Genomic DNA, 14,463 nt, shown 5'->3' on the forward strand with positions numbered 1-14,463 from the left:
CAAGGTCCGTGACACGGCTTTCAAAATTGTGCAATGATGGTGGCACGCGGGAAGTTAGGCGTTCTTCTTGTTCTTGTTTTTGCTCTCTGTTTTGCTCATGCAACGGATTCTGAAATCGAAGAAGCTGATAGGACATTCTGGGGTAAACTCGCCGCAGTTTTTAATACCGGAAGCGAGAACGCAAATGTTGGTGCTGCAGGTGCAAACAATGTGGGCGGAGAGGCTGCGGTCGAGGAGTCGGAGAATGGTCCGGGTGTTTCAGATGGTGCAGGGATGACTGGTGCTGGAAACCAGGGCAACGCAGGCGACTTTGGAGACATAGTTTTGGACAAAGTGATTTTTCCTCATCGGGTCTTGGACGCTTTTAAAGAGAATACAGAGAACTCAACCGAAAATGAGGATATCTCGGGGTGAGTTCAATTCGCATTAAACCTGATGCTATATATTGATCAGCCGAATCTAACATTTGCCCTTTACAACTGATTGATTCTTATTTGTTATTTGGGTCCAGACCCCCCTGTGCTCAGAAGCCTGGACGGGCCCCTGACATTCCCTCTTTAAAACTATGGAAGATTGCAAACATGTACTGTTTTATCAGGCAAACGGCTCAAGTTGACGCGAAAGTCGTAATATCAGTGCAAGATATCATTTGATATCCGGTTACGATGTTGTTTACTCAGTAATGGTTATCCTGGCTAATTCCTCAGATATCAAAATGGTGTTAATATCCGAAACGAATTTCTTTATAAGAGATGGTTCGCGGCTGTACGAAGTAGGAATTGCGCGCGTATAACACCAGCCAATTCTGCATAGATTTTCTATTTTGTTCCAACTCTTCTCTGGAATCTCCGTTCTTTTCGTTTTAGACCCCAGCCCGTCAACAAGGTTTGCGATCTCCAGATGGACAGAGGCCCATGTCGTGGTTACTTCAGGAAGTTTTACTTCGACAAGTTTACTGGCGAGTGTGCAATGTTCGTCTTTGGAGGCTGTAAGGGCAATGACAACAGGTAAGGGGAGAATATGCACCGCGAAAAACACCGTGCACTTCCATCGGATAGACTCCTGACAGTACATTTCTTCCTCGTCTCTCCTCATGGGGAGGGACGAGGCCGGTCCACTGCTTCCGAAGTGTACCATCGCGGATGACCGTTTGGTTTCAAAAGGTTCGGAAAACAAAGCGAACGTCTTGGCAAAACGACTTGTAGTCGTTTTTTCCATTTTTAAGACTTTGACCTTGCAAATGTACAAGCTTGAAATAATATGAGGGATTCTTATGCTTATCTTGGTGGCTCAGTACTTTCGTAGCACCGATAGTTATTGCATGATACGCTGCGACAGAGTTGTATGTAATGGACTCACTCGCGCATCTTATTTACAATTATTAGGTTCAGCACCATGGAAGACTGCAAAAAAACCTGCTCATCATTCCCAAAGCCAGAAGTGACGGAGAGGCCAATGCAGATCAACGTCTGCAAGCTGCCGAAGGTCTCCGGTCCCTGCACTGGCCAGTTCAGGCAGTACTATTACTACCCTTACACTTCAAAATGCGAGCTAGTCTTCGGTGGTTGTCTCTCTGGGGGTAACAGATTCGATAGCTTAGAGAAGTGTGAAAGTTTGTGCGTCCCGGAGTCTGAGAGATTGGTGGTGAAGTCTACACTTCCACCGGGATATTCAGGGCCTGTTACTGACGGCGGACAGGTTGTCGATGTTAGTGTTATTCTCGAGCCCACAAATCCGAACTGTTCGCTACCAAAAGATGCCGGTTTGTGTTACGGATATTTCCTCAGCTATTTCTATAATATTATGACCACAAAATGTGAATCATTTGTTTACGGTGGTTGCCAAGGTAATGCGAATCGCTTCCCGTCATTGAAGGAGTGTGAACGAGCCTGCGTCTCCAAGATCGAAACTGATGTCGTCAATATTGTTGTCGGTCCTGAAAGTGAAGGCAAAGACGGGGGCGAAAACGGAGAAGTAAATAAAAAGGTCCTGTGTGCACCACCTGTGACAGATATCGGCGGCGGTGTGCCGTGTCTTCGCTCCTTCATCAAGTACTACTTCAACAGCACGACAGACAAATGTGAGGTAGTCTACGGCGCTTGTAACGGTTATGGCGACCTTTTTGACAGCCCTGGTTACTGTGAGAATGTATGTTTACCTGTCAGTACTACGTCTCCCCCAGTGACCCCTGCAGATTCCAGCAGAGATGTAGGGATACAACCTACACAAAATGACAATGTCTGCGAACTTGAAAGAGATTCTGGACCGTGTTATGCCGCCTTCAAGATGTTTTTCTACAACAAATCCACCAAGAAATGTGAGCCATTTTTGTACGGCGGTTGCCGAGGAAACCAGAACAGGTTTATGTCCGTGACACTGTGTCAACAAAGATGTTTGCAGACAACAGAAATGCTAGAAGTAACCAGTATATCCCCAGTGGTTACAGATGTCTGCTCCCTCAAACTAGATCGCGGCCCGTGCCGGGCGACTCTTACGAAGTTCTTCTTTAATGCAGAGACCAAAAAATGTGAGGAATTTGTCTACGGCGGGTGTGTTGGTAATGATAATCGCTTTGATAGTTTGAAAGACTGCGAAGACAAGTGTGCACCTAAACCATCAGCAACAACTCTCTCAATGCCAGTTGACGTTTGTTCTTTAGGCCCGGAAACTGGTCCGTGCAAAGCAGCCTTCACTTATTACTACTACAACCCAAGCACAGGGAAATGCGAGGCGTTTTTGTATGGAGGGTGCAAAGGGAATGGTAATAGGTTCGCAACTGTTGGGATGTGTGAAATGATCTGCGCGATGTCAGTTGTGGATGAGGGCACTGTTGTTCCAGTTACTCCAAGTCCGTCCACGGCACCAGATGACAAAAAGGTCAACATAACTTCTGTTGTTCTTCCAGTTGACATTTGTTTGCTGGATGTAGAGATAGGTCCATGTAGAGCAGTATTCAGGAATTTCTTCTTCAATAGTAAGACAAGCAAATGCGAGGAATTCTTGTATGGAGGCTGCAAGGGAAACGGCAACAGGTTTTTGACTGTTGGAATGTGCGAAATGATTTGCATGCCTGAGGAACGTTCAATAGAAGTACCAGCACAACCCACAGAATCTGCCCTGACGACAACTGCTACTCCTGCAATTCCCAATGCTTGTTCCATAGGCCCAGATACTGGTCCATGCAAGGCATCTTTTCTAAGGTACTTCTACAACCCAGTGTCGAACAAGTGCGAGGAGTTTCTGTACGGAGGATGTAGGGGCAATGGCAATAGGTTCAATACTGTTGAGATGTGTGAAATGATCTGTGTCACCGCTTCAGGTGATGGCAATGAGAATCAAGACACGACTGTTCGCCCGTCTGCAGAGCCCACAGATGAAGGAGATGAAGAGCCATCTGCTCAGCCTGCAGACCAATCTACGGAATCACCATCTGCAGAACCTGCATACAGGTCTACAGCGTCAACTGTTGCAGAGCCATCTACAAAACCTACAGACATGTCTACCGAATCGCCTACTGCAGAGCCATCTGCAGAGCCCACAAACCTGCCTTCGGAATCATCATCTGTAGAGCCCACAGACCTGTCTTCAGAATCGCCGGCTGCAGAGCCATCTGCTGAGCCCACAGACCAACCTACGGAATCACCCGACACAGAGCCATCTGTTGCCAACCAGTCTACGGAAACATCAGCTTCTACAGTGTCTCAGAATTCCACAATGATGGGCTTTAACACAACGAGAGCAATGCCAAAGGACACCACGCCACCAATGCCAGCTGACAGGTGCTCTATGCGCAAAGACCACGGGCCGTGCTTTGGGTTGTTCAAGCAATATTTCTTCGACAAGTCCAGCGGGAAATGTCGGAAATTCATGTATGGTGGTTGCAAGGGGAATGATAACAGATTTGACTCATCAGCAGAGTGTGAGAAGGCATGTGCCCCGGTGCCGGCTGCACTTGAACGAATGGGATTTAATACACCAGCTTCAACGACAACCAGAACGAGAGACGTCTGCCTCTTGCCAAGGCGGGCTGGTCCTTGCTACGCAAATATCCGGAGATATTTCTACAACAACGAGTCAGAGAAATGCGAAGAGTTTAGCTTTGGTGGTTGCCTAGGAAATGAGAATCGATTCGAGATGCTTGAGCAATGTGAGGAGAGATGCGTGATCAGACCCACAGCACCCCCCTGCGTGATGTCGTCTGCTTGTCCTGTATGTATGGAGGAGGTGCCAAAGAGGATATTTCCAGTTTTCTGTCTGGCCAACAATGGTGAGTGAACATGGATCCTGCCTCCATGCCGCGGCTCGATTGGCAATGGGCTCTCCCAACAAATCTCTGAGCTGAGAATGACAAAGTAGAAATTTATCTAATATATCCTTGGTAATTTGACCTTCAACTTCTTTCTTGAAGAAGACGTTATCTAACTCCGCTGGTCGTATCTAGAGAGCAATTGACATCTCACTCAGTGAATGCCGCCAGTTTGACAATTTTCAAAGCACTTTGGCAGAAAATATACTTATTAATGAATTTCCATCATATTAAAATTTCAGCCTACAAGACTACAATAAGGAAAGCGTCTACGGAGAGTTGGCCACTGAAAATCCAGGCAGATCTCCGCCCTGCTCAAAAGATGCCAATGGGACTTTATACTAAATGGGTCCTCCCCGATGAATGTGAATGCCCTATATTGGCAAATGTCGGTAAGTTCGAAACCCGTTATTCGAACATCAAAGCAAGATATCCGGGGAAATTTGCCACATAAGTTCCCTTAATGGAACGGAGAGATCGACCTGGGGAATGCTCAAATGCTTGCTGGCGATCTTGCCCTAGCGTTTTAGTCCCCTTGCTTTATCGGGTGGGGGGAGGTGGTACGATTTATCGTGATTGTGAACCTCTTCAGGTTCTACATGAAGGGAATCACATCATCTTGTTACAGCGACTATAGTAGGCCAGTTGGTTACCATTTAGTCCAACCTTGACGTTTTTTACGGTTCTTTTTAAGGTAACAAGGTTGTACTCCTCGTTGGAAAAAACACCCAGCTTCTCCGGGTGCCCGACTCCAGAACGCGTGCATTGATCTACCTCAACAATGACGTCACAGTACTTCCACTGACCATTGACCTTGAACGGACAATCTTCAAAGGTCATAAGACAAACGAATGCGATTATCAGTCGGCAGACAAGAAACCACAAAACTCTAAAAAATAAAGAGACATCATCACGTCAAAAAGTGATTCAAGTTCATAGATGCTTTTTATTGAAAAATATAAATCGTTACCGCAAATAGACTAGTGTGGTAATTATATAAATCTCAAAATTTTACATGTATAATATAGTAGTATTAAAAGAGTAGGTAATAAAAACATCGTTTTTATTCTTAGTATATATAGATACTCTTTATTGACTTTTATGAGGGCAGTAGGTAAGTCCTGCAGAATTATACTTTTGACCCCTCGGTCCAAGTTATTCATCTAGAATGACAGTGATAGAGCCAGAAAATGAATTTCTGCCACTGACCTTAAAGACGTGAAAAGAAATTAATTGGAAGAATATGAATTATATAGTTTTGCGGAAGGATTCCAAAGGTCCCATCATCAGAATTGCCTTCTGAGGCTGGTTGTACTGCCTCCTGTCGTGATCCATTCTAACTTTGATAAGCCCATGGCGCTCGGGAAGAAGATATGCGGTGCCTTAACACCATGGGTGGTATTACGAATCTTTCTACTTTACTTTAGTTCTGCAATGTCCCTTGGTTGATATAAGGTTATTACTCCACCTTCTTGACAACGCCCTGAAAGGAAGAATTAGATTTGTAAGCCTGAGGAAAGCAACTTTTAGAATGAATGTAACGCAAATGAATTCGCACAGGACTTGATAACATTACAAAGCTTAAACTCTAACAAATTTAAACCAAAGAAAAATCAAACCATACCTGAACCTTTGTTTCAAGGTTTCCAAACCTCATCCTGACAATGCTTTCGACGTTACTGAACATGGTTTCTTGATCCTTATCTTGGAGGAACGTCTGTAAAAAAGGAGATGCCAGTTATTGTATTACATTCCTCCAAGAAAGAGCCTTGGTGGGGGCGTGCCCAGGATATCAAGCAGAGGGTACTGTCTTAATCCAAATAGAATTACCAGTTCCCGAGGGGGAGAGCGAGAGGGCATCACCGACCCTGTCATTAATCTTTTTCAAAATCTGGAACACCGAAGACGTCTTCCCTGCATTTCGACCGTAAGATCAAACTACGTTAATAATTAATACTGACCTCGAATGCACCTTTGACTTCGTCAACCATTTTCTGTCCAGTAGAACTGAACTTCTTCGCGAGTTCAGCCTTGACCTTGGATGATAATTTCTTACCATTATTCACCATCTTCATCAATCTCTGCAAAAGAAAAATATGAACATGTAGTGTAACCAGATTAGAATCCTGGGAGCAGTCCAATTCGTCATCCTATTCGTCTCGTCTCATGTAGAGGCGACGAGACGAGGCCGGTCCACTGCACTGGCGTGTAAACCAGGCGCGCCAGACTGAGGCTAGCGACCGATCGATGTCTCCAATGTTTCACTGGACACTAGCGATTGCACTTCTTTCTTCGGGGGACAGACTTTCCTTTTATGCTGAAGTTTTTCGAGAATTTTCATACAAAGATCGGCAAACTGTCACTCACCGCGGCCTTATTGTGCGCGGAGGTCAGTTGTTTGTTGAGCTTCTTCTCGACGACTTTCATAAGTTTGGCATCATTACCGTGGCTCTGCCAATCCTGAAATACATGTGATTGAGTATTCCTGGACTTATATAGGAGAAAAACATAGTCACTCAACGTTTTAGACATCTGATATTGAAGACAAATAAAGTTTAGCCTCCAAACCACACCCTTAAAAAGTACCTACGACACGTTCAAGAGCGAAGCAGTTGTCGGTTAATTAAAGCAACCAACCAAAGAGAAGTTAAGTTTGTATACAAGCAGCACACACCCATTTACGCAAGCACTTTCAGTCAGTTTTTATCGAGTTCATCAAACTCTGTTCTTGTGTACCATATTAGCAGAGGAGGCAGAGAACGAGCAGGGCTGCCCATGACGCCGGATGCTGAGGATGTTGATCTATATATGGTTCACCCGCCAAAATGATAGTTCACCTACCCTCTAGATGTTCCTAAAAACAGCGGTTGGCAGTTTCTAATGAAAAAACTTTGCAGAAGATATATTCTACCTATGTCCTTCAGAGAAGTGTAATGGAGAGCGAGAACAGATGATAATTACCACGAAAACGGTCTGCATGTCATCAAGAAGGGCTTGCAAAGATCCGCTGAAACGACTGGCGAGATCATCACTGGTTTTGTCTGACAGCTATGGAAAGAGAAGAGTCGAGATTATAAGGAGTGTAGAACTCGGACAAGATACTGTCCTCACCTGAAGTGAAGTCGACGGCAGGGTAGTCGTACAAGACTAGACCTACCAACTTGAGAGAATACCTTCAAGTTCATGTTAACAAGGGACCAGAGGGCTAAATATTCGACACTATTAGCCAAGATAGTGATAGGCTAAACTCTGGAGTCTGCGACGAAGGGTCATGGTTTGCTATAATGACAGGAAACCTCTTTCAAGAAGTCGTGAATTATACAAGTATATGCTTACCCCGTCAACCTTGGTCTCGCCACCCTTTGAAGGGTTGAACTTATTGGCCTGGCCAACAACTCCCTGAAGAAGATTGATACAATCGGTAAGTTTAATTCATTTGGGTAAATGGTATAAGCCCTTTGATGATATCGATATCAATTGAAGTGAAAACCAACTCTTCAAAAAGCAGAATAACTTTTCTGATTCCTCTTCAGCGGCAAAACAGACAGCAACTTTTCATGTTTGTTTTTTTTCACTCTTCCCATTATTAAGCGGATTATCATTTGAACACATTAGTGTAACCACGGTTACGGAACTTTACCTCAACCTTGGACTGCAACTGATCCATTTTCTTTGGTACAGTGTTTTCAACAAAGGCGAAAAGTTTGCCTTCATCGCGATCCCCCAGATAAGTCTTGAAGGCAGCAACTATCTCGTCTCTCATTCCGTATCCAGTGGAGTTGAACTTCTTCTCGAGAGCAGTTTTGGCATCTGATGGAATCTCCTCAGTATTGTAGTTGCCACTTTCCATAATGTATTGCTGCAAAATGACGATGTTATTTTTCATCCGTTCCACGAAGCTATTTTTCGAACAACCAAATATTTCCAGACACGCGAGTTTCTGTGAGCTAATACAGCATCAGTTACAATAAAACCTGTAGTAACACCTTAAACAGTGGTAGTAAAACCACAATCCTGCCCATCCCCTCGAATTTGACGACAATAAATTAAAACTTAAGTTCTGGCAAAATCGACGAAGAAAATGATCATACTTACTTCACCACTCTGAAATAAATTAGTGAGGAATCCCTCAATGACATCGGTGGTTTCTTGGATCAGGACTTGGTCGTTGGGGTTGGGGCTGTCTCTCCATGCCTGAAATAAACGTAATGAACCACGATGCATGCTTGTTGTTGCTTAAGCTATCTCATGAGGTGGTTGAGAGAAAAGAAGTATTCATGGAACAACGAGGCTAAAGGAAGTTTTATCGAAATGACACTATTTCGAATTCGCTAACTGTTGACTCTTTTATAGTAGGCAACATTACATAGATGCATTTGAAAGCAGTTGATAACCAAAGATCCCCCAGAAGAGATAGGTACCTCGAATCTTCCTTGGAGCTCTCCAAGCAGACTGGATTTTGTGGTGTTGAACATGTCGCTGATGTTACCCTCGAGTTCTGGGGTCATTCCACCCTGTTCCTGGCCACCTCCGTTGTTGTTTCCATTACCCTGAGTGGGCTTGTCGTACTTCGCAGCGTTGCCAACGACCTGTTCAACCTTTGACATCAAGGCATCCATCCTCTTTGGTACAGTGTTTTCAACAAAGGCGAAAAGTTTGCCCTCATCGCGATCCCCCAGATAAGTCCGGAATGCAGCAACTATCTCGTCTCTCATTCCGTATCCAGTGGAGTTGAACTTCTTCTCGAGAGCAGTTTTGGCATCTGATGGAATCTCCTCAGTATTGTAGTTGCCACTTTCCATAATGTATTGCTGCAAAATGAGGGAAAGAGACGATGTTATTTTTCAACCGTACCACGATACTAGTTTCAAACTACCAAGTAGGCCCCCCTATTCCAGACACGCGACTTTTTGTGAGCAAATACAGCATCTGCTGTACTAAAACTACAATCCTGCCCATCCCTCCGAATTTGACGACAATAAATTAAAACTTAAGTTCTGGCAAAATGGACTAAGAAAGTGATCATACTTACTTCACCACTTTGGAATAAATTAATGAGGAATCCCTCAATGACATCGGTGGTTTCTTGGATCAGGACTTGGTCGTTGGGGTTGGGGCTGTCTCTCCATGCCTGAAATAAACGTAATGAACCATGATGCATACTTGTTGTTGCTTAAGCTATCTCATGAGATGGTTGAGAGAAAAGAGGTATTCATGGAACAACTAGGATAAAGGAAGTTTTATCGAAGTGAAACTCTCGCTACTGTTGACTCCTTTACAGTAGGCAACACTACATAGATGCATTTGAAAGCAGTTGATAACCAAAGATCCCCCAGAAGAGATAGGTACCTCGAATCTTCCTTGGAGCTCTCCAAGCAGACTGGATTTTGTGGTGTTGAACATGTCGCTGATGTTACCCTCGAGTTCTGGGGTCATTCCACCCTGTTCCTGGCCACCTCCGTTGTTGTTTCCATTACCCTGAGTGGGCTTGTCGTACTTCGCAGCGTTGCCAACGACCTGTTCAACCTTTGACATCAAGGCATCCATCCTCTTTGGGACAGTGTTTTCAACAAAGGCGAAAAGTTTGCCCTCATCGCGATCCCCCAGATAAGTCCGGAATGCAGCAACTATCTCGTCTCTCATTCCGTATCCAGTGGAGTTGAACTTCTTCTCGAGAGCAGTTTTGGCATCTGATGGAATCTCCTCAGTATTGTAGTTGCCACTTTCCATAATGTATTGCTGCAAAATGAGGGAAAGAGACGATGTTATTTTTCAACCGTACCACGATACTAGTTTCAAACTACCAAGTAGGCCCCCCCCCCCCCCCTATTCCAGACACGCGACTTTTTGTGAGCAAATACAGCATCAGCTGTACTAAAACTACAAGCCTGCCCATCCCTCCGAATTTGACGACAATAAATTAAAACTTAAGTTCTGGCAAAATGGACTAAGAAAGTGATCATACTTACTTCACCACTTTGGAATAAATTAATGAGGAATCCCTCAATGACATCGGTGGTTTCTTGGATCAGGACTTGGTCGTTGGGGGTGGGGCTGTCTCTCCATGCCTGAAATAAACGTAATGCACCATGATGCATGCTGGTTGTTGCTTAAGCTATCTCATGAGATGGTTGAGAGAAAAGAAGTATTCATGGATAACAACTAGGCTAAAGGAAGTTTTATCGAAATGAAACTCTCGCTACTGTTGACTCTTTTATAGTAGGCACCATTACATAGATGCATTTGAAAGCAGTTGATAACCAAAGATCCCCCAGAAGAGATAGGTACCTCGAATCTTCCTTGGAGCTCTCCAAGCAGACTGGATTTTGTGGTGTTGAACATGTCGCTGATGTTGCCCTCGAGTTCTGGGGTCATTCCACCCTGTCCATTGTTGTCACCATTGTTGCCACCATTGTTGCTGCCCTTGTTGCCTTGGTTTTCGGCCTTTTCAACGACAATCTGAAAATCATCTTGATTGATGAATGAAAATCTTAAAGGGGCAACATGGTTATATTAAAAAACATGCATGTCACATGTCCAGCTCGTCCTTTTGAAATATTCAAATGTCAATTTATTGCGATACAACAGGTGAGCACATGGCCCCATGTCATTTCACATTTCATTGACGATATGCCCCTTTTTCAACGATATACCATGCGAGCGGATAAAATCTAGCGCTGTATGTCAATACTGGCCGCCCAAAACGACCGAGCTAATTAGACGTCTTTACTGGTTCAAAAAAGATCCTTGGAACTATTAGTTTAAAAAATTGACTTAAATTCGCCAAAGAGTACGGCACGACACAAGAATAAACTCCAAATCAAAATTTCTAATCACACTAACCTCGATCTTCTTCATCAACTGCCCCATCCTCATTGGCACACGCTGTTTGACAGCCGCGAAGAGTTTAACCTCATCCCTGTCCCCTAGGTAAGCCTGGAACAAGGCGACAATTTCGTCCCTCATTCCGTATCCAGTAGAGTTAAACTTCTTTTCAATGGCGAGTTTGATGGCCTCTGGGATCTCAGACATCCCAGCTTTGGCTGCCAACCTCTGCAGATAGAGTTACAATTATGCGAGATGATACAGCATTAGAAACAAAGCAATTTAAAACTCATATTCCCAACTCCGTAGTTACTGGTGTAACGTTTTTGAGTGTTTCTGTGTCTGAGTGTTTCCCTTCATTGTTTGGGAACTCCCACACAGATTGACAGGTTTTTGTCTTGTTCCCCCTAGATCAAAAAGTCATGGTCTCTCTAGCTGTCTATTGTATGGAAACGATGCATTATGGGGAACATCAAAAACGTGACGGCACCATGCAGTACTTTAATTTAATTTAATTTTCATGACAATACTTGAAATCGTTAATTTGATCGGCGTAAGATGAATATATATATGTTCGTACCCAAATTATCAATCATATCGCTAATAAACATCGGATTGAAAGATACCTTGTATAACTCTTGCTCGAACCTACCTCACATTTCCGGTACAGAGTAACCAGTGCCACCTCAATCTCATCTGTGATTTCGGCCATCAAGGTCTGGTCGCTGGGAGTGGCACTGTCCTTCCATGCCTTGAAGTACAAGATATTATAGGGGAGGGTTGCCGAGGTTATGTTCAGGGGCGACGGTGTTTAGTCATGTTCATTAGCCATTAGGCGTACCTTGGGCAGTACTATATATCATGTGATAAAGCGGTCCCAGAGAATGTGCCTGAATACTGCCGTTTGAAAACTGCTCAAGTTTATTAGATCAAACTGCTGGGCGTACTGATGTGTTTCCACAACAATCTCAGTCCTTTGACGTTGCAGTATCTGTCAGAACAGCTTCGCGCAAATAAATCCCGCCGCAGCTTTTTCCTTGACCCATCGTCACTCGTTATAGATACATATATATATATTCGTTGATAATTGTTCTCCAAATATATCTTAGATAGCATCCAAGCAATGTGTAATTGGTATCTCTGCCCCTTAGATGTCTGGTTATCCACTACCCGCCCCGCGTAGATCCACTTGCTCAGTTCAGGTTTCCTACTTTTGGTCATTGCGCGTGATTTTTATTTATGCACTTTAATGAAATGCGGAGAGATCGAAAATATTTACTCACGAAGAATTTTTCCTGAAGGTTCTGTAGCAAAACTTGCTCGGAGGTGTTGAACTTCTGCACCAGGGACCTTTGCAGTCCGACCTTCAGATCCGCCTTGAAGCGAATGAAAAACATATATATCTTTGTATATCTTTACTAGAACAGGTGGAGCAAAGTTGATTATAGAGTACACGTTATTACATCGGATTCTCATAAAAATGACTTCCTGAGCTTTATTGCGTGCATTTGGAGTATTTTCACAAATGAAAGGCGAAACGAGAGGCTGTGATTGTTGGATTGAGTTTTGAAGTTCAGATTCAATAATTTTTGTGTAACCTGTGGTATATTGACGATCTACTATCCTTGGGAATAATTATATTCGTGAGAAAAACGGTTCTTCTACCTAAAAAGTATAGTTTTGAAAAAAATCAAAAGTAAAAAGGTAGTTAATGTTACTTACCTGAACGGCGGCTGCGACGCAAACCAAGACGAAAATTAACTTCTGCATATCGAAACTCCAGGCTTGAAATGTCCGAAATTAATTGACCCCTTGAATAATATAGCCCCTTTCGGGCTAGGACTATATTGACGTTGATAATAGTTACAGCGACAACACCAAATCTTGCTCAAATCAGTCCGTTCGGCGTTGAAACGTCAATGTGCTTTCAAAAGTTAGACACGTGCAAGATTTCTATAAACGTCATAGTGTGATGTAATATTCAAGCGATTAAAGAAAGTTTTTCAAGCCATTACTTAAAGCAACAGTTATAAATGTTGACACGAAATGCTAAACTTATTTTGTCACGAGCAATACTAATATTTGGGTAGGACCCACTGTTGAATTGAATAATTCACTTACATGGTTCAACCTTTAAAGTGGCCTTTTATCGGTTCTGTCGGAAAAAATATGCGATCGAAAGATCAGTACACACACATGGATTTTTTTAGTACAAAATGTACACTAAAGAGAGAAAATGTTGTTCTAAACCAGATCAGAGATATAATCACAACCAATGATAAAAGAGATGCCAATTGTCATCACAACTGGAGATTCTTCTGGAGGCCTTCTCGGCAGTTTCCTGCAGCTGGGACAACTCTTGACGAAGAGGGGGAGTGACGGACTGCATAGCTTGACAGATTTCTCGGGGGGGGGGGGGGCGCGGGGGCGATGGGGGGGGGGGGGGCGGTAACAAGGACTTGGGCTTGGAGTTCTAACTTGTTTTCTTGGTTCGTGATAATGATAGTAATCATGAAGTGTTCACTCGACGATCACGTCACAAGTCACCCCATATGAGCAAGGCGTCGGCCTTGTTTGCAGACTACCAATATTTGTCACCACAACGTTCCATATGCCCGATTAATCCTCAGCAAATATTATAATCCAAAACTTTCTAGGTGGCAAAACAGGTCAAAAACAGTAATCCAAATTTTCAACTCCATGTACGGTCAATGATCTTTGCCTGGTCTTTTGGTGTAATATGGTCGACACTGACTCCTACTTTACTCAAGTATACTGTTGTTTTGAGCATAATTTTACCATATGGGATATGCAATTGCCCGACACCACTGCTATGGGATTGCAATATTCTCCCCGCCGTTCACTGCTGAAGTTGCCGTATCAAAGACTGCAATTCTGGCCAGTAAAAAAATAAGACACCAGGAATTGATTCCAAGCGCCCTTCTGCCTATGCGTGGCTATTAGTGTGTTTTGACTCCAGGGGCAAAGTAAATGCAAACAAATGGTTTTAAAAATAAACTTATATAGTTTGACATTTCTAAATACTGTACTTCTTAATACCAGTCTGTTAACATATACACGTTGGAGAGGAGTCTGAAGACAAAGACATTGTCACATCAATTCATAGCAACGGGGAAGACTGTGTGTCCAGTGTAATAATATGGTTATCAATGGCGTATACAAGGAGGGATTCCGGGGTTGGAAGAAGACAGTGCCATATCCATTGTATTCTCAGCAATAGGGAAAACCTACCATCGTCCTGTATTCGATGTTACAAAGTTATAAGTGGCGGATAAAAGAGGGTTGTGAAGACGGAAACAATGTCACATCCA

At 43.5% G+C, this 14,463-nt stretch overlaps 2 protein-coding genes across 2 annotated transcripts; one reads left to right on the top strand and one right to left on the bottom strand.

Annotated features, from left to right (window-relative positions):
• The first annotated feature begins 36 nt into the window (after positions 1 to 36).
• On the top strand, positions 37 to 5,226 carry LOC135501019 (papilin-like). The gene is made up of 5 exons (XM_064792737.1): positions 37 to 410; positions 867 to 1,007; positions 1,386 to 4,267; positions 4,549 to 4,698; positions 5,001 to 5,226. Exons 1-5 carry the CDS (start codon positions 37 to 39, stop codon positions 5,204 to 5,206), a joined length of 3,753 nt encoding a protein of 1,250 aa, XP_064648807.1. The 3' UTR covers positions 5,207 to 5,226.
• A 14-nt stretch (positions 5,227 to 5,240) lies between these two features.
• LOC135501020 (uncharacterized) lies at positions 5,241 to 13,023 on the bottom strand. Its single transcript, XM_064792738.1, has 17 exons — positions 12,854 to 13,023; positions 12,415 to 12,507; positions 11,784 to 11,882; positions 11,150 to 11,359; positions 10,595 to 10,765; positions 10,276 to 10,374; positions 9,656 to 10,045; positions 9,339 to 9,437; positions 8,728 to 9,117; positions 8,402 to 8,500; positions 7,947 to 8,165; positions 7,643 to 7,705; positions 7,268 to 7,354; positions 6,674 to 6,766; positions 6,268 to 6,387; positions 5,931 to 6,023; positions 5,241 to 5,789 (listed from the first exon to the last, which is right to left on the bottom strand). The coding sequence occupies exons 1-17, from the start codon at positions 12,899 to 12,901 to the stop codon at positions 5,766 to 5,768; spliced, it is 2,397 nt and encodes a 798-aa protein (XP_064648808.1). The 5' UTR covers positions 12,902 to 13,023; the 3' UTR covers positions 5,241 to 5,765.
• Between the last annotated feature and the right edge of the window lie 1,440 nt (positions 13,024 to 14,463).

This window comes from Lineus longissimus, chromosome 17 (genome assembly GCF_910592395.1).
Source record: "Lineus longissimus chromosome 17, tnLinLong1.2, whole genome shotgun sequence".
Classification (NCBI taxonomy): domain Eukaryota; kingdom Metazoa; phylum Nemertea; class Pilidiophora; order Heteronemertea; family Lineidae; genus Lineus; species Lineus longissimus.

Bases quoted from the DNA above. Each gene is read 5' to 3' on its own strand.
- LOC135501020 (XM_064792738.1), bottom strand. From the start codon at position 12,901: ATGCAGAAGTTAATTTTCGTCTTGGTTTGCGTCGCAGCCGCCGTTCAG. The intron at 11,360-11,783 runs GTAGGTTCGAGC...CTCTATCTGCAG, and splicing joins CTCTGTACCGGAAATGTGAG to AGGTTGGCAGCCAAAGCTGG. The intron at 6,767-7,267 runs GTAATTATCATC...CATGTATTTCAG, and splicing joins ACATGCAGACCGTTTTCGTG to GATTGGCAGAGCCACGGTAA.
- LOC135501019 (XM_064792737.1), top strand. From the start codon at position 37: ATGGTGGCACGCGGGAAGTTAGGCGTTCTTCTTGTTCTTGTTTTTGCT. The intron at 411-866 runs GTGAGTTCAATT...TTTTCGTTTTAG, and splicing joins GAAAATGAGGATATCTCGGG to ACCCCAGCCCGTCAACAAGG. The intron at 4,699-5,000 runs GTAAGTTCGAAA...GTTCTTTTTAAG, and splicing joins CCCTATATTGGCAAATGTCG to GTAACAAGGTTGTACTCCTC.